The sequence below is a fragment of the Microtus oregoni genome, unplaced genomic scaffold, assembly GCF_018167655.1.
Source record: "Microtus oregoni isolate MIOR12 unplaced genomic scaffold, Mior012 000014F_ref0000157, whole genome shotgun sequence".
NCBI classification, from domain to species: Eukaryota; Metazoa; Chordata; class Mammalia; order Rodentia; family Cricetidae; genus Microtus; species Microtus oregoni.
Genome location: NW_024543073.1, coordinates 12,535,545 through 12,558,978, shown reverse-complemented (window position 1 = coordinate 12,558,978; position 23,434 = coordinate 12,535,545). Strand labels below are relative to the sequence as shown.

At 44.2% G+C, this 23,434-nt stretch overlaps 2 protein-coding genes across 8 annotated transcripts in view; one reads left to right on the top strand and one right to left on the bottom strand.

Annotated features, from left to right (window-relative positions):
• Mast4 (microtubule associated serine/threonine kinase family member 4) overlaps positions 1–23,434 on the bottom strand; it is a 579,791-nt gene that overhangs the window by 470,311 nt on the left and 86,046 nt on the right. The gene's annotated exons all lie outside the window — the stretch shown is intronic.
• Positions 21,410–22,293, top strand: LOC121455859 (START domain-containing protein 10-like). Its single transcript, XM_041663607.1, is given in 2 exon segments — positions 21,410–21,659; positions 21,662–22,293. Coding segments are annotated over 2 exon segments (867 nt in total). The 5' UTR covers positions 21,410–21,424.

Below are 23,434 nucleotides of genomic sequence, written 5' to 3'. Positions count from 1 at the left end.
AGTGCAGTCTCCTTTTGCAAGACACAGAAGATGTGGCCTTGCCATCTGAAAGCCAAGAACACCACAATTTATACCGTTAAGCCCTATAGTATTTTTTTTTTTTGAGACAGGGTTTCTCCATAGCGTTTTGGTTCCTGTCCTGGAACTAGCTCTTGTAGACCAGGCTGACCTCGAACTCACAGAGATCCGCCTGCCTCTGCCTCCCGAGTGCTGGGATTAAAGGCGTGTGCCACCACCGCCCGGCCCCAGTATCCTATCAATATGGCTGGCTATGAAGGAATTTTATTTTTACTACATTTACTATTCAACATTCACACGTGGCTTAAGGACAAAGTTTTTATACTCAAAAAATTAATAAACAATGAGTAATTCAGCACCACCATTTAAAAGCCTAAACTGGACCCTCCTGATTGCCACTAGAGAAGCAAATCTATTTTGCACATGATGGCAGTGATTCAAATCCACAGGGCCAAAGAAGGCAGTGATCTAACTGCGGATGAAGAACACCTAGGAACTGCTACTTTGACTTTTGTCTGATTCTTTCAAGAAAGTAGCGAAGTAACTATTTTTTTTCTCCCATCCTTACATCCTCCTAACATATTTTCCAACAGAAGACATCGTGGGCAACATTCATTGTAAGAAGTAATAAAGGTCCCTTCAAGGAATAGACAGCGTTGGGCATGAGGACATACACAATGGGACCCCACCTCAAAAACAAAAACATAAGGAATAATACTTATGAGGCTTCTATTCTGCCGCGTCTTCCCGTGCATTTCAATGTCAAATATTGAGCCGCATTCCACTTCACATGCTGCTCTAAACAGAGAACATCTGGCGCTTGGCTGTGTCCTCCAACTCACCTTGGAGGCGGCGTCATCAGGCCTCTCTTCCTCCCCAGGTGTACACTACCGTCATCAGCAGGTGAGTATGGCTTAGCTCACCTCAGCTCTGCGTACTCCTGAGTCCTCTGTACTGCGGAGGATGAACTAGACTCTGGAGACAGGACATTAGTCTCTCTCGAAGGTAACTTCCTGGATCAAGTTACCCACAAGGCTTATTAAAATGAAGATTCCCAGGCTGCACGTAGACTCCAGCTTCAGGTAAGGCTCCAGAAACTTCCTATTACTCCAACTCCCTGGCTGACTCTGACAGCAGCAGGGAGTACCTGCTTAGGCATCCGCTTCAGATCTACAATACTCACCACCCTGTGGCCCTGGGAAAGCCACTGCTCTCTAAGCTTTGACTCTTCCTACACAGGAGAAATAACGATGAAACCTCCTCCAGAGAGGTACTGAAAATACAACCTACATAATGCTTTCGACACACTGCCTAGGACAAAGCATTCAGAGACACCGTTAGCTACTATCATGATATGCAAAAAGGACTTTCAATTTATTCATTTTAGCTGAGTGATTAGCCTATTATTACAGCAAAATGAATGTACTGGAAGAAAGTTGGGGGAACGTGTTCGCTGGTGACAGACCACGAAGTTCTGGGCGCTCGGTTATTAACTAAAATTTCACAGCAGATGCAGGCGCATGGCTGCAAGAACACGCGAATGCAGCTTTGCAGTCAACAAGGTTTTCATCTCACTGCCTCTTAAATGGAGGTGTCACTGCCGGCTCAGGGGACCTTACAGTCATTCCAGTGAAACACAATTTGACTTTACGGCCCAATATAACATCACAGCATTCGTTGGATAATTATGTATTTGTCTCAGTTTTTTTAATCAGTTATATCTTTTGTTTTCATCTTTAAAAAAAAATCCCGATGTACTAGTAAAGCAGAGATGAAGAACACACCTGGGACTCCTGGAGGCCTGAAGCTGCACATGTATTTAATTACAGTGAGGTTTCTGCCATTATCATTCTGCACATGCTCACACTCTATCCATTAAAAACAGGAGGAAAAAAAAGACGCTATAGGGAAATGCAGACAGCACACAGTAAGTTTAATCTTTACATGATCTCCAACGAATTTGTGCAAGCAGAATTCTAAATTAACTACACATAAAGAAAGCAGGAAACCTGCCCCCTCTGCCCTCTGCTCCCCAGAGACGGCTTCTGAGGCCTTCTAGACTCTTCTCCAGGAGCTAGGTCACCACATGAACCAGGGGTGCTAAGGGGCTGCAAGCCATTCCTGCGGCTTGGTCGACACAGACATCCCTAGGCTGATTCAGGCCAGTGCAGAGTCCAAAGCCCTCATGCTGGACTGACTACTGACAGGACCTCTGGAGCTCACAGCCACTGTAACGCACACAGCTTCTCTACTGCCCTGAAGTAAACAGGTGAACAGGTGGGAAGGAAGGAGGAGCGAGAGGAGGAGGAAGTATGGCATGGGCTGCAATTCTGATGAACTTGTCACAACTGAGCGGAGCTGTCGAACAACAAAACAGAAATGAGTGTAGGAAAGAAGGGAAAATCCAGAAAGTCTCTGTTCTCATCCAACACTGGAGCAAATAAGCCAGGAACAAAACTATAATGCTGATGAGAACACATCTATTCGGCCTTCTTTCTCCCTACTAATCACTAGCAAATACCAACAACCCTATCTGCCTACAACACTAGCCACTTTGCACATAATGTCAGCATGCTGAGGGTATTTGCATGTGCTAATGTTTCAGGTTCTTATAAATGTTTTAACTCAAAATAGTAGTCTATGCGTTTCCAAGACCTCTCATAGTTTCCGATTGCCTAAGGAGTTTACGCCGTAGCACAGACAAACACAGAGTTCACCCTGCCAGAGTAGGGTTATATAGTCTAGGGAAAAAAATTTCTGGTCTTGCTGGTCACAATTCCCTGTCCCTACAGCCTCATTCCTACCACTGATTCAATTTCTAATCCCAAATACTACTTAAAGCATAAAATAGTTTAATAAGAATGATTATATTTTAGCCAGGCGGTGGTGGCGCACTCCTTTAATCCCAGCACTCGGGAGGCAGAGGTTGGCGGATCTCTGTGATTTCGAGGCCAGCCTGGTCTACAAGAGCTAGTTCCAGGACAGCCAGAGTCATTACACAGAAAAACCCTGTCCTGAAAAACCACACATACAAAAGAAGTCTGATCATATTTCATATTTCTTTCGGATGCCATGTGCCTGAGAATCACACTGATGATCCATACTGGAATTTCACTTTTTAAAGTTTTAACCTGAAAAGTCTGTGTTTCAGTACTTAAAAATGTCCTTGACAGGTAAAAATTTATGTTTTTGGGCATTTTCTTTGAAACAATAAGCTTACAAGGTTGGTCAGTGTACCACCATTTCCATTTGGGAAAAGGACAGACAGAGGTTAGAGGTCAAGTGACTCACTCAAGACCATGAAATTCTGGCATCACGATTTGACCTCTAAATCCTTCTTTTCTAGATCCATCATGACTTTTCCTCATTATTCATGTTGTAGTCATAGAAAACCAAGATTTTAAAACAGGAAAAGCCTACTAGTAAATAAAGCCTTAGAGACAAACGCACATACCTAAATAGTGGTGTGCTTGAACTCTCGCGAGACTCCCTGGTGCTACATCATAAAACCAAAGCTTCACATGCTGCAGACTATAGAGAGGCAAACACACTTGGTGCTGTCTAGCATGAAATACAGAACAGCAGGAGAGCCTTACAGTGAGCCTGTAAGGATGCACAGACTTCTCTGAGACAGATGCTAACATGTACCTCACTAACGATGAAGGAACAGAGGCAGGGCACCACCAGAAAAAAAATAGCCAGATACTGCTAGAGGTCATACATCAGAGCCAAAACCTCTTGGAATGCACCTAGTATAAATCTGTAGAACAAGTTGCATAATTTACCTCCAAGGTCATGAGAATCACCATGCACACACCCAACCTACTTCAGCTCAGCCTGGTCAGTTACTAAATCTCTCAATTTAAGTTACTTACCATTTGCTGAAATATGTTCAGAATATATACTAGTGACTTCAATATTAGTCCTGAGTAACGATAATCAATATCTATTTTAGTCATTGCTAAATTATAGTAAATGACTTATTCATGATTAATAAGATGTAAATTATATTATCAATAACTGCAAACCACATTTATAACACAAATATTTAAAACATTTGATCATCACATCATAAATCATGCCCACATTCTACGTCTTAGTATATTAATATTTAGAGATATATTAGATTACATATTGAGCCATTTATCTCAGACAAGCAAAAGAACATTGAAAGCCAGGCATGATGTCTCATACTTGTAACCTTAGAACTTTGGAGGCTGAGAATTGTCACAAGTTTGAGGCCAACCTGGACTTTATAGCCAATTCTGGGCCAGCCTGAGCTACAGTGTAAGATCTTATCTAGCAAGTGGGCAAATGCTTTGAAATGTATCTAGAAATTTGAGTGAAGTGGGACGCTTATTTGTTTGCCTTATTTGTTCTGTTTTATTCCCCAGTCTCATTGGCTGTTAGAGGTAAAAGTGTCCGCAACAGGAACACCTCTGCTCTAGGAGGAGCTGACTCTCCCAAAGGCTCAGCCTGCCTACAAGCTTTGCATGGACACGCTGGAAAAGACAAAGTAATGCTCCCTAAGGATGAATAAAGCCTTCCACCGAGCATGTTCTTTCTGCCTCTGTGACACTCTACCTTACAAAATTCCAGTGGGCTACTCAAGCTTAATAAAGTCTAACAATTTCAATTCAAAACATTTATTCAGATCATATTGGAATTTAAGACTTAAGGGATTTTATCAAGATTACAGACAATTTGAATACTAAAAAGGAAACAAATATTCACATGGGGTTCCCACTGAGAGGGGGAAAGGATCAGAATGCTTCTTTATAACCTACTCCATACCCTTCTACACATAGATGTGGAATCTAAAAAATGCAGGCTATTATTCCATTCTCAGACTGCCATTATTTATTCTCTTTGCTGCCCAAGGAAAAAATATAATTAGGAGCTTCCACTGTGTTCCTAAGGCCTGTGAGCCACAGGGAAAGACACATCTATCAGGTCAGAGGGACAACAGGAGCCAGGCGACATGAGGAACACTGCAAATGACTGCATGGCTGTGACCACTGCGGTCTGTATCAGAGCTGTAGTTTCACAAGCCAAGCTATACTGATCATTCATTCAAGAAAAAAAAAAGCATTGTGTACCTACACTGAAAGAAACGCTTTCATGGAATGGTGACTTGGACAAGGGCTGTTACAGGTCAGGGCATGAGGGCCTTGAAGATCAGGAAGCAGAGCAACATGTTACAGTTACCTTAGCCAAGGTAACTATACATGTTACCTTAGCCAAGCCACCCAGGAAATTTTTACAAGAGTGAACAACATTTCACTGGGAAATAATGAGGTGGTCCAATTGCAAGACCTAAGGCATAGCACTGACAAGAAACAGCAAGAGCTCTGATACTACAGGTGGGTAGTAATGAGGGAAGAAGCAGAGTGGCTGTGGAGATGATGCTAGAGTCAAGACTATGAAAGCTGGGTCACACAGAGCCAGGATGTGGTAAAAAGATGGTCTGAGCCTAACCTGTACTGAGATGTCCTAGCAGACAGTATGCATAGGAGAGACACGGCCTGGTTTGTGCATTATGCAAGACATGAGATAACTGACGGAGATTAGACTAGAAGGAAGGAAATCTGAAAGAAGACAGACCACAAAATTCAACAGTTCAAAGTGGGTGTCCTAGATTAGGGTTTAGCAGTGAAGGAAGGTTTTAAAGGCAGAGACCGCAGAACCTGCAGGTAGAAACAAAGAACACAAAAGAAATAAATGACCCAGAATTTAAGATCTGAGGGTTCAGGGTGGTGTTATTTATGAGATAACCAACTAAGAACTCTAGTTTGCTTATTAAGATGTCTACTCAAAATCAAAGTGGGTCTTAAACTTGAACTCATGGGGAAAATCCAGGCTAGAATGAAAGATAAGGGAGGAGACACAACATTGACTCCCAAATGGAGCAGTAAGGCAAGACCTGGATAACTAAGTTTCTTAAAGGAAATGGGGCCAGGTATCTAGATTTCTTTAAAAAATCATCTAGATAAAAAAGGGAATTAAAGACAAACGGTATACTATTCTAACCCTGGTCAGACGGCAGCATGAGAAGTACCTATGAAAGGTATCTATCTCCAGGGAAGGAGAAGGCAAGCAGGATCCAGAGGCACAAACTATATCCTAAGGAGGGAGTAAGGTGGACAGGAGTGGGTGAGGCAATAGAGTCAGGTCAAGAAGAGAGAGCGGAGGTGAACAGTCATCTCAGAGAATGGGGGAAACGGGACAGCAGTGCTGAGCTTGGACCAGTGATGCTGATCATGCTACTATCTCCGGGCCACTCAGCTGTAGGTACCGAAAATGTGGCTATGCAGATTTCAGCAAGGTAAGGTGGGGATAAACCCAACCCACTAGGAGGGTAAGAAATGTAAGACAATTTTTATTTAATTTATAGAAGGCATATTTTGATTTAATTTTCTGTGTCAGAGAGTAATGGGCAGAGAACTAGAGGGAGGACGAGTAGACTGGGTGTTTTAATGTACAGATGAGTCAAGAACCACGAAGAAGCGGTTAGACGATGAAAATTCTGGTCCTCAGATGGTGGAGGTGTGTGTGTCCCCTTGGTGTTGTTGCTTCATAACAACACATCTTGAACATGTTGGCTTCCTATGTTTTGTGCACCTTAAATGTTATCAACTGATACTATCTATCATAAGCTCATGGTAACATGTTCAATATTTACCAGATTAGACATAAAGACAGACCTTTTATAATAGCTCCAAATTCATCATTATAAACAAAAATTTTATGTTTAATTTTTCTTTTCTTTTTTTTTTTAAAAAAGGCATTGTTTAATGTGTTAGAAAATCTCTTTGATATCTGGCTTAAAAGAAGACATTTACTTTCTCAAATATATTTCTTTGCCCAGGGCAGGACACTGAAATATAATAAAAACAAGTTATTTTACAGTAGAGTTTGTTGGGTTGATGAGGGGAGTTCACTGTAACCCCTAAAATACATGTAGGTACTCTTCAAAACTATACTAAAACTCAACAAGTGATAGTTTCTTCAGATTTAGTCATAGTTGGAATTTGAAACCATATGAATGAAATTTCTATGCTCTTAAATCTGTCAATTGGCATTGCACTTGGACGGCTCTTCTGTCTATGCGTGATTCTGTGACATCATGTGACATTCATGTGCCATCATCTGGAGCTACTCAAGTTCTTCCAGAAGTTCATATCTCAGAAGAAAACGTTCCAAGTAGAGAAGCTTGGAGGCTCCAGACAAAAGATCTAAGGTTTCTGAACTTTTAATTTTCATGTGAGCCTTAAAATGTATGAAAGGCAACCAAAAGTATATTAATTGTTTTCTCTTGAAGTGAGCAGCTTGCTTCTTTACTTTTGAGGAAAAAATGTGCCAAATGCTTCTGTTGGCTAATCCAATTATTTTTGTCCAGAGAACTGCGTTCCACCCAGGGAAGAACATGGCTTGTTGGGCTCACAATTCACACAATCTCATGAGCACTGTTCTTTGAGATGGCCACCACTTTTCACTAGGCAGAAAAGTTCTCACTTAACCTTGACAAATATTAAAGAGAAGTGCTATTAGGGTGGAGATGTAATAAAAGTTGATGATTTTTTTATTACAACTTCATCAAGCAAAGCTGGCATGATTTACCGCACGTGAGTGACAGTTCATGAGTACAATGGCAGCCACACGGTCCGGTGTTGAGGTGCAGGCAGCTTTCCTCACAGGTGCTTTGGCCTGTTAGTGCGAACATCCAAACAGCACAAGAACGAAAACAATGTGATTCTATTGGTGTGACTAGAATTTTGACCTTAAATACCCTTAAAAGAACCTACTGAACTCCAAGACACTGAAGGAACACAGTCATAACCCCACTAGCCCAAGGTGTGAGTGTGGTGGGAGTATGGGGTGGGTTGAGGTCAGGGAGAGGGCAAGGCTGGAGAGAGGAAGCACAGAACCTTGGAGGCAACAGTGCTGATTTGATTCTCACTAGGAGGCTCACAGAAACCTTAAGATAAAAGCAGCTTAGAGATACTGCATTAGCAAATGCTGGGTGTGACCAAGAGTCTAAAAAACTTCCTGATGTCCACAGTTGGTGTTCCGGTCTGATGGAAGGTTCTTCAAAGACGTGTGGGATTTTAGAAAGGACAGAAGGAAGGGCAATAATAGCTGACAAGTAAGAAAAGCCAGGGAAGAGAACCTCTGGGCTTTGACATACGAGGAAAAAGGAAGGGTTTGCAGCCTACAGGAATGAGCGAGGGAAGGATTCCAACACTCCTAGCACACCAAGGCCATGGCCTGGCTCGCAAACAGATCACACTGAATCTTGTGAAAACTTCCTTGGCGTACTCCCACACATCTTCCCAGTCCTAGAACTTTCCTTCAGAGATCCCCCAAGTGAGTCCTGGACCCCATATCCCTCAGTGCAGTTCCTGATGTCTGCTGTTCGGTCTCTGTCAAAAACCAACAGCAGGGGTGGAGGTGGAGCTCAGTATGGAGCACAGGATTAGAGTGTAGGTGACCCTGGGCTCAGGTCAGTCTCCAGCACCAAGAAAGAAAGAAAGAAAGAGCCACCAGCAGGTGATTAAAAAGGCCACACTCCTAGTCGGGCAGTGGTTTCACACATCTTTAGTCCCAGCACTCAGGAGGCAGAGGCAGGCAGATCTCTGTGAGTTCAAGGCCAGCCTGGTCTACAAGAGTTAGCTTCAGGACAACTAGGGTTGTTACACAGAGAATCAGGGAAATCTTGTCTGGGGAGTCGTGTGTGTGTGTGTGTGTGTGTGTGTGTGTGTGTACACGTGTCATACTTCTAAACACCTTTCCAGTTGAACATGATGTGTAACCTCTATAAAGTTTCCATTCTAAGCCAACTTAAATAGACCTTGACCATAATCGTGCACATATAGTCCCTAAAACCTTATTCTCTTTATAACCCCCTTTGCTACCGTTACTTCACAATGCAGGCAAATTCTACATGTTGTTTATTTTGATATCGTTTGGCTTTAAGTTATGTTGTTTGCTTTTTGGTGACTACCACAGCCTTGGGTAAGGGTGTTCTAGCTACGAAAGAACTTTCTAGACTATTGCTCTGCCCACAGCTCCCTCTGGTGTCATCTAGATTGAGAACTTAAGAACCAGGGCTAGCACAGAGTGACATGCTTTATAAGAGATAGCACTAAATCACTCCCTAAAATCACAGTTGATCATCTTATTACTGACTATGGTAAGTGTATTTCTCTCATATCTTTCTGGCAGAAGAAAAACCAAATGCACTTGCTTGTTCAATATTTTCATTTTCAAATCCAGACTTTCTCTAAAGGATTGACTTTATGAAAAAGAATATGGAAAATATAGCCTTTATTTTGTAACTTTCATTACACATAACATTTTCACATATACAAAACTATTTTTGATTTGGAGTGTTTATTTGCCTTACAATATACTATCAATGTTTATAAAGCCTGTATGATTCTAATGATTACAATCAATCCTCAACTGTTTATTGAAAGCAAGCTACAATGTAAGTAAAAATTATTGGCAAGTCTGAGGGTCTGAATGAGAATGGTCCCCATAGGCTCAGATATTGGCATGTGAAGTCCCCAGTTGATGAACTGTTTGGGAAGAATTAAAAGGTGTGGCCTTGTTGGAGTAGGTGTGTCCTTGTGGGAAGAAGTGTGGCAGCTGGGGTGGGCATGGAGGTTTCAAAATCCCATTCCTGGCCCATTCTCTGTCTCTCCTCTCTGTCTCTCCTCTCTCTCTCTCCTCTCTCTCTCTCCCCTCTCTCTCTCCCCTCTCTCTCTCCCCCCTCTCTCTCTCTCTCTCTCTCTCTCTCTCCTCTCTCTCTCTCCTCTCTCTCTCTCCTCTCTCTCTCCTCTCTCTCTCCTCTCTCTCTCCTCTCTCTCTCCTCTCTCTCTTTCTCCCCCCTCTCTCTCCTCTCTCTCTCCTCTCTCTCTCCTCTCTCTCTCCTCTCTCTCTTTCTCCCCCCTCTCTCTCTCTCTCTCTCCTCTCTCTCTCCTCTCTCTCCTCTCTCTCTCCCCCCTCTCTCCACTCTCTCTCTCTCTCTCTCCTCTCTCTCTCTCTCTCTCTCTCTCTCTCTCTCCCTCTCCTCTCCTCTCTCCTCTCTCTCTCTCTCTCTCTCCTCTCTCTCTCCTCTCTCTCTCCTCTCTCTCTCTCTCTCTCTCTCTCTATCTCTCTCTCTCTCCCTCCCCCTCTCTCTCTCCTGCCTGTGGATCAGGATGTAGCCCTAAGCTACTGCTCGAGAACCATGCCTGCCTGCATTTGCACCATGATGACAAGAGACTAACTCTACAAAACCATAAGCAAGCCCCTAGTTAAATCTTTTCTTCTAAAAGAGCTGCCTTGGTCATGGTGTCTCTTCACAGTAATAGAACAGCGACTAAAGACTGCAAAGATGACGCACTGGCTGGGCTGGGAGCTTCCCAACTCACAACAAAGGCCCTCAAACTGACATTTCCAAAAACAATGTAGAAAATAAAATCTTAAGAAGTCTTATAATAATCTCTACACTTTATGGTCATCCATTGTTAAAGTTCATCTGAAAATTTCTGATGAAGTAAAACCTGAAAGAAAGCTTTGCATTTATATTTTTTGTGATAATCTTTCATTATTCACTTTATAAACATGATTGTCTAACACCATGTCTCTTCTTAGCTGCTGGACTGCTGCCACCAAACTACTACATAGCAGGCTGGAATACTTACTGCAGAAGAATGGGAGAGCCAAAGGGTGGTGAATGGAATACAAGCAAGTTCACTGTTACATTAGAATGTCTACCCAGTGAGTTGAGTCACTGGGAGCAAAGATCCACCTTCGTGTCCCATGATGCATCTCTCCTACACAAAGAAACACCAGGGATGGCAGCAGGGGATTGGTTGTTCTGCAAAGCAAATCTAACCTGCATGGCTCCAAAGATCTGGAAAATAAAGCTATTGAAAAGAGACCTATCAAAAGTGAGTTTGAACAGATGTGAGCCCAACGGAGGTGACGCAGGGAGTCCAGGGGTAGGAACAGTAATGAGAAACATAAGTGTGCACAAGTCAGCTCTTCACAAAATAAATCCTATGTGTGGCTTTAGATGCTTTTAATTTATATCTGCCCGCAATGCTCTCAGGGCTGTGAGTCAAAGGGAATCATTCATTAAACTATATAAGTCAATAAAATTAAAATTATCAGCTTAGACATTCATAATTATTACCATAAATAAGGGCAAATGAGTTCAAATAAATAAGAGATAGCCACTATTAGTGCAATAGAATAAAAGTCTGTCCTCGCTAAGGATAGCTAGAATGAACCCTAACCCCAATGTGAGGGTGTCAGGCATCATGTTGGGAGGTCATGACCTTCCTCAGAGGAACTGGTGCCTGCTATAATAAGGTCTTGAATGTCCCATGAAGACGTGTGTACTAAGGACTAGGTCTCCGGGATTGCACTGTCGGGCAGTGGAACCTCAAAGAGATGGAGCCTAGTGGGAGATGTTTAGGACACGAGAGACGTGTTCCTGAAGGAGACAGTGAGGGCCCTGCCTCTTCTTCCTCTGTGCACCCTAGAATGTGATGAGATCAGTGGGGCTGAAGTGCCTGCCACACTCTGTGCACCATGATGTGACTCCTTGGTACAGTCCCCAAAACAATGCGGTCAGCTGGTCACAGACTACAACCTCCAAGTCTGGGAATCAAATAAACCTATAGCCTGCAACCCCTTCCCCTAAGGTTCAAGAAAAATCAAAGGGAGTAATAAAAAAAATATTTTAAGAGCGAGAGGACCAGGATGTCTGCTCCAAGAAAGGGTCCTCTCGACATGATATGGGAGTTACACCATAAAAATCTCACAATATGGTTGCCTAGACAAGACCCGCAGGATGATATCAGTTGACATGGAGTTGGGGAAATTTCACAAGGTTCCACTCCAAGATGAAGAGCTACAGGCAATCAGTGGCTGTTGAGGAAGGGAGAGTCAGTTTTATCCAGGAGCTAGTCCCCTAAGAGGCCATCCAATCCCAAGGAGCAGGCTTAACCACAAATACACAGAAGATAATATGAGCAGTGCTAAATGGACTCAGTAAAGTATGTGCACACACATAATTTCAAAAAAAAGTAAAGTATGTGCACACACATAATTTCAAAAAAAGTAAAGTATGTACACACACATAATTTCAAAAAAAAGTAAAGTATGTGCACACACATAATATCAAAAAAAGAGGTCATAAATTTGAGAAGGAGTGGGAGGGATGGGAGAAGCTGGAGGTAGAAATAATGAAAATACAGTAATTGTGTAAAGAAACTTTTCTCTGCAAAAGTTGAGTACCTCAGGTATTTTGCTACATGACAGGAAAATAGCTAGGACAATGTTATTCTAAAAGAAACCCCGAAGAATTTTCCTTCCTCTTCCAGTAGACAAGAACTCAACCACCTATGAGTCAGAAAGCAGGACCTAACAAGACATCAAGGATGCTAACAGTTTGATTTTGGATCTCCCCTTAACCTGTACTTGGCTACGGGAGTCTGATAAGACTGTAAAATGAAGCTGTTAATATAATTTTAGACACCTGTTCTGAATTTGTTAACTCAATTAAGTCTGTGCATATTAAACATGACTTGAATATCATAAGAGATACTTCTGTGGACTTAGCAAGAATAAAGACATTAAGGAACTTGGGAAACAGGAACTTAAAATTACATCATAGCCAATCGCACTGAAAGGCACTGTATCCTCAACAAATCATCTCCAAGGCAACCAGAATTCCCTATTTTTCATGAGAGAATTCTTTTTATGTATTAAAGAATACAGTTTTCACTGTACCAATTTTTCAGAAAGAAACGTACCCAGTACTAATGACAATCATTAGCAATGTCAGCTACACCACTTACCTGGGTCTCGAACCCTGGGCAAGGTGCCTTGAAGTTATTTTCCATAGTGCTGTCCATCTAAGGGCTTATTAGGAGGATGGACTAAAGTCCTGTGGGACACCATGATATGTTACTAGCACAATGCACTCAATAGTCACAGAATGCCTAGACTGACATAAAAATGCCCGATTCTTGTTTGTCAGTCTTAACTGAAAGCAGCCATCAATGCTTTACTCCAAGATGCCCCACAGGCCCCCGTGCTGGAATAAGACTCGTGGGTCCTCACGTGGCACCTCCAGGAGGGCCATGTTCACACATCTTAACTTGCAGCCTGGATAGTACCTTCACCAAAGGTCACACCCCCAAACTTCCAGACAACAAAGAGATAGATACCAAGACCCTTAAATAACTGCTCTCTTCTTTCAGAACACAGAAAAACTACCCAAAGCCCACAAAATTGTCAATGGTTTAGAAGAAGTGACCAAAGATAGGCAAAGAGAAGGGAGCATGGGTGTCATTAGGAGCATTTTAATAGTTGAAGAAAAGGGAGTTGAAACCTTCTGGAAATTGAAATTAATGGTTTAGTAAGATGAGGATCAGCCAGGAGTGGTGGACGCTTAGGCAGGAGGGTGGAGAGTTCCGGGGTTGGCTTGGGCCATATAGACCCTGTCCAGAACGAGAAGGGAAGACGGGAAAGAGAATGGTGTTGCTGCTCAAGACTAGAAAGTAACAAGCTGAAAAACATAGGAAACATACAATTCCTCAGTAAGAGTTATGAAGTTCTCTGTAAGAGAAACACAGAAATTAATCTCTTTCTAAGATCTCAGAGTCGTATAAATACTTAAGACACAGTAGTACTAAGTTTTCCGGTATTCAAATATGTCTATGGTCATTAATGGACCTTTAAACTAAAGATTCTGCTAGGAAAAAAAAAGTTAGAAAGCATAAAAAAGCAAAATGATTTCACCAAGGTCACATGTGAAGTAAGCTGGGGATCCAGAAGTGGAGTTTCCTGCAGTCAGCATTTCTCTCACCTCACACAGACTATTATTGCTAATGGTGGTTAACACATTGGAAAGGCTTCAGAGTTAGCCACATCACCTGCCTGTAATACACATACTGCTTTCCAGCAGAGGGAGTCAAATCCAGGTAAATCAAATCTTCCGCGAGAGCTCCAAAGTCCAAAGGATCTATGGCATTCCTCGGAGGGCTTCAGAAAACACGGTCTGAGAGCCCACTACCCGCTTACAAGACATACACTTTCAATATGCATAGTTCCATGCTTGGTGAATGTAGTCAGAAAGGCAGAGCCAATGTTACGTGATCACTGGAGATGCTATTCATTCAACCTCAGTAGACTAACACCCCAAGGTTACCCAGCATGCCCTGGGCAAGGGCAGGCTTAGAAGCCCAAATAGCTCGGGAGACACTGGATGTGTGGAGATCAAGGTGAGCACAACGCCAGACCGGTGCTGTACTGAATTAGGCAGGGAACATAGAGCTGGTGTTGGTTTAGACAGGAAAACAAAGTGAAGCAAGCTGACCATCCAGGAAGAAAAAGTTCAACTAACAAGAGATCAAGAGCCTGGGGCCCCAGAGAGCAAGAGGAGATGAAAGCATGGAACCCTCCACAGGGTTCCACAGAAACCCGACCCACCCAGCTCCGCAGGAAACTGGGCCTGCCTAGGGGGAACATTGCCCTCTTTAAGAGCTGAGAGGTGTTTCCTAAGAGACCAAAGTTAGGATGGCAACGCAACGTGAGGTCAGAGAGCATGAAGGAGAGTGCGGAGTGGTGGTTAATAGTTTTCAAGAGTGCGGTGGGTTTTCATAGAGATCAAAGTAACCCAACTGTTTTCACTTTCTCTAAAACTTAAAATACAAAACAAGCAACTGTGCAAACAGAACAGTTCTAGTGCATAAGACAGTTACTTTGGGACCTCAAGATGCAGCTTTTCAACCTTTTTCCAAGGACAGAGTACACGCTGAAATGCTTGGGGAAAGGTCATTTTGTGATTCTACTCATCTATCTATCTATCTATCTATCTATCTATCTATCTATCTACCTACCTACTTACCTACCTGAGATTGCAATTTACTATCTATCTGAGATTATAATTTAATTGTATTTTAATCTTACATTTCCTCCAACCAAACCCTCCCATATGCCTTTCCCTGCTCTCTTTCAAATTCATAGCCTCTTTAAAAACAACTAGTTGCCTGTTGTATGCATATTATATTTACATATATGCACTTGTGTATGTATGTATATATACACATATACGCACATTTATACATATATACACATATATGCATATTCATGTATGTATGTATATATATATATATTCCTAAATTAAACCTGTTCAGTCTGTATAATGTTACTTGTATGTATGTTATCAAGGCTGACTATTTGGAACTGGACAACCAATTGATGTACTTCTTCCCCGGGGAAGGCCACCTCCTCCATTCCCAGCTTTCCTCAGTTGTCTATAGCTTATTATGTACGGCTGAGGCCTCGAGGGCTTTCCTCCATCCACACTGGCATGCTCACTGGTGTCGGGGGTTCTATGATGATGGTGACACATCAGGGGTGTCAGCTTAATTACAAAACATTCCTCCTGCCATCATGATGATTTGTCACCAGGAGATGATCTTGGGAAATCAATTAGTTCCCTGACTTTGTCATATTGTAAGAGTCATCATGAGATGACAGAACGGATCTCACTTAGACCAAACAACAGCTTTCTGTGCTCTCCCACAGCCTAGGTAAGTATCCAGGAGAGTATCGCCCCAGTTCTCTGTCCTGAAATCACCCAACTTACATGACAACCACTCCCTGCAAGCAAGTCCTCCCCAACAGGCAGTCATGTGTACCTCCTATTGTTCCAGAATTACACTTACATGACAACCACTCCCTGCAAGCAAGTCCTCCCCAACACAGCAGACATGTGAGCCTCCTTCTATTATTCTAGAATCACAAAAGATAGGTTCTATCTGCAACTACAAAGCTTCTGGGAAGCTTTTTTGTTTGTTTGTTTTTTGTTTTAGAGACAGGATTTCTCTGGGTAACAGCCTTAGCTGTCCTAGAAACCAATCTGTAGACCAGGCTGGCTTTGAACTCACAGATATCTGCTTGTCTCTGCCTCTCAAGTGCTGGGATTAAAGGTGTGCACCACCACAGCCCGGCTAAAACTGGTTCATTTCTAATCCAAAGAAACAGAGTAAGGGGTACCACACAACCATTCTTCCCTCCCACTCCCTATAGCTTTAGGTTCCCAGCATCCTCACCTGTTCTGTCCCTACACAAGTAAGACTCAGATCATCTAAACTTAGCCTATTTCCTTGAACATATCTAAAATGAGACAGGACTGTTAGAGGCACGGCTTCTGGAACATTTCTAAGACTGGTTTCTAATAGGTATGGAGATGTCAAATCACTGCCAAGCCACCAGCATCAGAGGGACATCTTGGAAAGTATGCCATCGCCTTTGGTGAACAGGCACAGACTTCAAGGCAAGAGGTATCGGAACACAGAGGAAAGAGAGCTAAGGAACAGAATCTGAAGGATTGCATGACCTTACCTGAATGCGGAGTCGCGCTGCATTTGTGTACATACCAAGCAAATGGTTTACCCAACAGAGAATATGTTGCTGTTGAATATTTCTAAAACATATAGTAATATATGCAACAGAATAGCCCTATATCCAATATGGGGCTACTCTAGCTACTTATATCACCACACATTCACAAAGTGACACTGTGCGCTACTCCTGTGCACCTATAAAACTGACAGAGCATCTTCAAGCAAAACACCAGCTAAACTTAGGGTCAATGTCTGCTTTACTTGCTTTTTACTTTTTAAAATTTCATATACACACACACACACACATACACACACACACACACACACACACACACAAGCTCCATGGTGCCTCTAAGAAGGTCCAAGAACAACTTGTGGGAATTGGTTATCTCCTTCCACAACATAGTTTCCAGGATTGAACTCAGGTTATCAGAACTGATGACCAGCACATTTGCCCACTCAGTAATCTCGTTGGCCTCCACTGTACAGTTTTTTAAGTATAATATTCTAATTATTTAAGAACTTCATGCATATATACAATTCATTTTGATCATAAATAAAGGAGAAAACTTAGCTAGATAGGCTAAAATATAATGTTTATATCTTACTTTTTAAATTTTGATTAAATTCCTTCTATACATAATTCAACAAATCAGACATGGTGTATACGTATAAACTGTAATGCCTATGCACAGCAGTCATGAAACATTATAAGTCAAGGGGAGGAATGGTAAGGCAGACAGGAACAGAAAAAAAATATAAAAAGTGGAGTTGAGTTCAAGAGAGAAGCGTAGGGGAAGATTGCTGCTGTAAAAGCAATCCGAGTGGGACTTTTACAACTGTGGTATATGCCGCTCTTAACAGCACAAAAGAGAGCTACCAAGGGCAAGTCGCCCTCCTTGGTGTGGAGCTAGCTGAGAAGCATAAACAAGGGGCCTCCTTGAAGTCTTATTAAAATACCTTCAGTTCCATGACAGTGTTTATTCAAGATTTAAATCTCCAAATTAGTAAATGTTAGGGCTCTGGTTTGTTTACTCAGAAAGGCTTCCCTACGCCTGTGAGCGTCTTCAGTACCCAAAGCATACAGAGCTACAACTGTAATGACAATACTGGTACTGGATAACATGGGCCCAACACAGATCGCCACACCAGATGCTCTCCTTGACGTTCAGTATTTGCCTGAGAACTATGAGGCAAATACTGACACAGGCTGACTTTACTGAGAGAAAAACTGAGGCTCAGGGAGGTTAGCGGTATTAAAGTCACCAACTGATTAGTAGACACGGGAGTTTCAGCTGGGTGACCTGACTCCTGAGTCTTCCATATTAACCTCTGCCATGTGAATGAGTCAGTAAGACTCTTTCCTGGGTATGGAACTTCACTAGAAAATACACCTCTCCTTGGAGCAAAGGACACCAGGTTAGAACTCTTCCCTAGCTATAGCTCCCCAGGACAAATCAAAGGGCCAAGACACAGCCATTCTAGTTCCTTCTATGAGCCCTCCCCCACTAGTCTGTAGAGCAATGATTCTCAACCATGGGTCACAACCCATTTGGAGTCACATATCAGACATCTTCTATGTTGAGTATTAACATTATGATTCATAACAGAGCAAAATTGCAGTTATGATATAACATGGCTGGGGGCGGGGGAGTCACCACAACATGAGAACTTTATTAAAAAGCTGCAGCGTTAGGAAGGTTGAAAGCCGCTGCTGTAGAGGACCACTCTAACAACGGGTGTGTTTTCTTCTATTACAGAAGGGGAAAAAACCCTAGAAAGTCAAGTCAGCAGTTACATTGTCTCCATTAAAGCAACAATTCAAATATTTTGCTTCTGAGGGCTGGCAGCCTTCTTCTGGTGCTATTCTGTATCTTCCGGTCCTTGCCAGTTCACCACATCATCTGTGCACAACTCTTCTGGCCCTGCAGGTAACAAGCCATACCTACTTTCTTGTTCTCACCCTTCGGAAACCTACTAGAACCTCAGCGGCAGCTTCAGCCTTCCGACCTGTGGCTGTCATGGGGAAGCACGCACTAAGTAAATTCTCGCTACTGCACACTTCCTATTCCTCTCATTGGCAGTTTATTTTTGGAGATGGTCTTTCTGTATAACCCAGCCTGGTCTGAAATTCCTGGAGGAAGCATTCTTCCTGCCAGGGCCTAAGATGCTGACGGCTGGCATGTGTCATTCTCCCAGACTGCAATATTTCTAAACCAAGGAAGTAACCTTTCCTTTAAACTCTTCCCCCAGTTCTCTACTGTAAACCTTAAAAGTTATTAGCCTGACTCTTCCCAGGAACCCTGGGATGCTATTAAAAATCCTTCTGCTTCTCACTGACAAGGCGACTGCTACATTTCATATGGGAGGCTAATTAGACACGTGACTGGCACACAGTTCTTTAGGCATTTTTCATCCCCGATTCACAGGCAAATATGTATGTATAAAACATATATGCGAACCTACAACTACATTCACAATGCATATATGTAAATATTTAAATTCCTTCCAAAGCAATGTATGCACCTGATTTCCAAACACGTTTAATTGAACCCGCTGTCGCTTCAAATGAAATTTCTACTTAATTGGTTACTGTGTGTGAATTATTAACTAGTGCTCCTTGAGAATAGAACATTAAAAAAAAAGAAAAAAGGAAAGCTCCTGGTACAGCTGGAAGTGACATCATCTCCCCATCTCCATGGCTGTACAACAGATCCATTCCTTCCACCTCCAGTTTTGTTGTCAGCCTCCGTGAGCTCTGGACAGGTGGTCTGAATAGGCATGAGGGAGGAGGACCCCTTTAGACCTGCATCCTCTTCTGATGGAAAGATGCTCAAAGTCTCCGCAGAGCCGGCACGACCTCAACTTTGCCAGAATATGAAGAACCGCCACCAACACTCCTTTACCATGTCTTCTGCCCCTGTGCCTTTTAGAACAGGTTGCTACATGTATTAAAGTATCACAATCGGGGCTGGGTTCCTAATACCAAAAACAAAACAATACTTAACCACCGTGGAAACATCTCTACTCCAGTACTGCTAAGGTTTCAATGTGTACACCCCAATTTTCATGTTGGAAAATGAACCCCCAAAGTTGTATCTTAATAGTTTGAAACTGGGGCCTTGGGAAGCTATTAGGATTATGGATGAGGCCGTGGGAGTGGTGGCCCCAAGATGACAGGAATGTCTTTATGTTGAGGAAAAGAGGCCCCAAACAGCACACCTGCTCTGTCACATGTGAGATGACCTTCACCATATTAGGACACAGTAAGGAGGCCTTCGGCAGGTTTCAAGCACATGCCATGCTCTTTAGCTTTCTAGCCTTTAGACCATCGATTCCTTATCCATGACTCAGTCGTCAGTGTTTGTTCTGAGCAAAAGCAAAGCTCTAAAAGATGAGGGTGAAATCGCCATGAGTCCCGGGTGCTCTGACACTGCGTCACTCAGGAGGCATGGTGTCTTCCTTCTCAGCCCCACCCCCGACTCTCCACCTCAGTTCTTTCATCTTGTAGTTATTGCCCGTGTCTCAAACAAACGTGAAGCCCCGCAGGATATCCCAGTCCATTTTACTGGGCCAAAGGGAACACATATATTTAGCCTTGGTCTAGTGGTGGCCTCCAGAGCTAGAAATGAGCACTAAGAAGAAGAGCCTACAGGGTCTAGCTTACCGGGTAGTTCACTTAGGGACAGCAGCTTGGATGTTTATGATAACAGGCAGCAGATGCTGGGATAGTCTGGGAAATGCATATAACAATATATATCTTATATATAAGTGGCCATTGCCAACAGAAACATTTAGTCATTTAAAAGAGCTGTCATAGGAATCACGGCCTCTGTAAAGACTTCAAGAGTTCTCACTAGCTTTCTTGTTTAACCATTGGCAAAGTCAGCAGGTACACTTTCATATCTAGGAACATGAGCAAAAGAAATAATTTATTCTTTAAGTGGTAGCCAAAATGATACTGAGAAGACTGTGGCAAAAGAGTATCTTGTGTTTAGAGCCAGTGAGGTAACTGCAGATGGGTCAGAAGGGTGCCAGCTTCTGTGTTCAGAGCTCAGGGTCTCGTTTCCCCATCAAGGTAAACCCTGAGAGTCTCACCTCTCCCCTAGTTCCCTTTCTTCCCAGATCCCACTGTCCCCTTCTCCACACTCTGCTCTATCCAGGATTGCCTGTTACCACCAGCCAAGAGAATATCCAAAGAGTAAAACAGGACAGACAAGGCAACTGCTTCAAAGACTGGCCTTTGCGGAATTAGGAGCAGGCTCACAGGATGATTTATCCACACCCCCTACTGCCCCTTCAGGTAAGCAGGTGGCTGCCAGTGGTACCTGCTCTCAGACGGTGCTAATTCACCCCACTCATTGCCTCCTGACCGTCAGGAATACCTAGCCTAAAAATCGTCCCAGCGCCATTATCTAATTCAGCAATTAGATAATAACTGAAGATAGGGCCCACTATCGTACTCCTATTCCAGTTATGAGTCACAGGAAAGTCTAGTCCAAAGCAGGCCTGCCTCCACAACCCTCACAAATCTGAATCTGCCTTGATTGTTAGATTGTCTTTGATGGCAAGCTAAGATTCCAGATCAGCACGAGGACCACATCTCATGTTTGAAAACATTCAAAACCGGATTCATTCCTCACTCGGTTCTTCAAGAAGACACAGCCAGAAGACGCCACTCAAAGTGCAGCTTGCACCTGGAGAAACAGGGATTAAAAACAACCTCGGTGGCGGAGAGCGGAGCCCCTGAGTCTGGAGCTTAGCGGGGTGGGGGGAGGAGGGCAGAGGGGGCGCACGGGGCAGGGGCAGCGGGCGGGGCGGGGCCGGCGGCGGGACCCACTGCTCCTCCCCCTAGGGCCCCCGCGCGGCCCCCGGCACCCTGACCCCGGCAGGCCCCGTCAGAGAAGCCCGCACAGGTCCCAGGAAGGTGGTGTCAGCATCTGCAGCCGAGTCGGACTAGGACCAGGGCCCCGGGCCTTCCCACCCTCCCTATGGAGAAGCCAGCTGCCTCAATGGAACCCCAAGGGCCTCGGCCTGCCTTGGGCCGCGAAAGTGTCCAGGTGCCCGATGACCAGGACTTCCGCAGCTTCTGGTCAGAGTGTGAGGCCGAAGTGGGCTGGAACCTGACCTACAGCAAGGCCGGCGTGTCTGTGTGGGTGCAGGCTGTGGAGATGGATCGGACTCTGCACAAGATCAAGTGCAGGATGGAGTGCTGCGACTTGCCAGCTGAGACGTCCTGCACGACATAGAATACCGGAAGAAGTGGAACAGCAATGTCATTGAGACTTTCGACATCGCCCGCCTGACTGTCAACGCCGATGTCGGATATTACTCTTGGAGGTGTCCCAAGCCTCTGAAGAACCGTGATGTCATCACCCTCCGTTCCTGGCTCCCCATGGGCACTGATTACATCATTATGAACTACTCAGTGAAGCATCCTAAATACCCACCTAGGAAAGACTTGGTCCGAGCCGTTTCCATCCAGACGGGCTACCTCATCCAGAGCACGGGGCCCAAGAGCTGTGTTAGTATCTATCTGGCCCACGTGGATCCCAAAGGCTCCTTACCCAAGTGGGTGGTGAATAAATCATCTCAGTTCCTGGCTCCCAAGACCATGAGGAAGATGTACAAGGCCTGTATCAAGTATCCCGAGTGGAAGCAGAAACACCAGCCACACTTCAAGCCATGGCTGCACCCAGAGCAGAGCCTGCTGCCCAGCCTGGCGCTGTCAGAGCTGTCCGTGCAGCATGCGGACTCCCTGGAGAACATCGATGAGAGTGCTGTGGCAGAGAGCCGCGAGGAGCTGCCAGCAGGTGGTGCAGGTGGAGAAGGCAGTGATGACGACACCTCACTCACCTGAGTACAGCCCCTCTGCAAAGACTGAGACAGGGCTGGGGCTGAGCCCTGGGGCACTGGGCCTTTTTGCACTTCTTCCCTTCCCCCACCTGCCTTCTGGGGGCACTGGGCTCCTACTCAGGGGGCTGTGGCCTGACTGGACATGGCCCCAATAAACAAACCACACAGCCCCCCCCCCTCCAAAAAAAACAACCTCAGTGGGTGTCCCTATAGATGAGGAGCCCAGCAGGGAGGCTGGGAAGTTATGACACACTGTAACCCACTTCTGGGAATTATAACCTAAGTAAAGGTCAGTCTTATTTGTTTCTTTGCTGTTCTTATATACCCTTCTCTCTTCCCATTCCCCCCAAAACACCTCACCTATCCCCAGTTCCACACACACTCCACATCACAGGGATTGGTAGCTGACCTGTGAAGCCAGACACCTTTAAACAGGAACAGGTCAGAGGACAAAGGAGAAGTGTCTTTATTATCTGAAGCCTGGCCACCTGTTAGCACAAGTAGGTCAAACACCATACATACCCACTCATGACATACTGCCCAGCTAGCCAGTCCCCCTGTCACTTCTGAGTTACTGTTAACTAAACGCTGATGCCACTCAAGGAGCCCACACAAGTTGAGCTAACAACAAGCAAGGCCATTTGGAAAAGCAAATAACAGAAAGAAGACAGAGCTCCTTCAGAAAGCGGTGACAGCTGAAAAGTAAGTTTTTGTTGCTCTCCTTCCATGAAGAGACAGCGTGGGATGACAGAGGAGACGGCTGTGTTTGGCACTAACTGTCTCCACGGTTGCTGTCACCGAGACTCCAGCCCCGTCTTTCCAGCCAGGTTGTGCCTTTTAGCGTGAGAAGCACAAACAGAAAGCAATTAGGGCCAAGGAAGAACAATGAGGATGTCTGCAGGAAACAAGGGCGGAACACTAGTTAATCCTGGTGGATTTCCGTCCTGATTTCAAACATCAGCGCGTTGACAAGACACCCGAGGAGCTTGCTGGAAATGCAGGCCGCAGATGACCCTACCTACCCTCTCTGCTCTGGAGGAGGCCCCAGGTGATCAGATGCAGGTGGCCATACTAGGTCAAACTCTGACTCAAGTCACCTTTCCCAGCATCTGGGACAGCTAGTCTGCATTGGCTGGGAGGCCTGA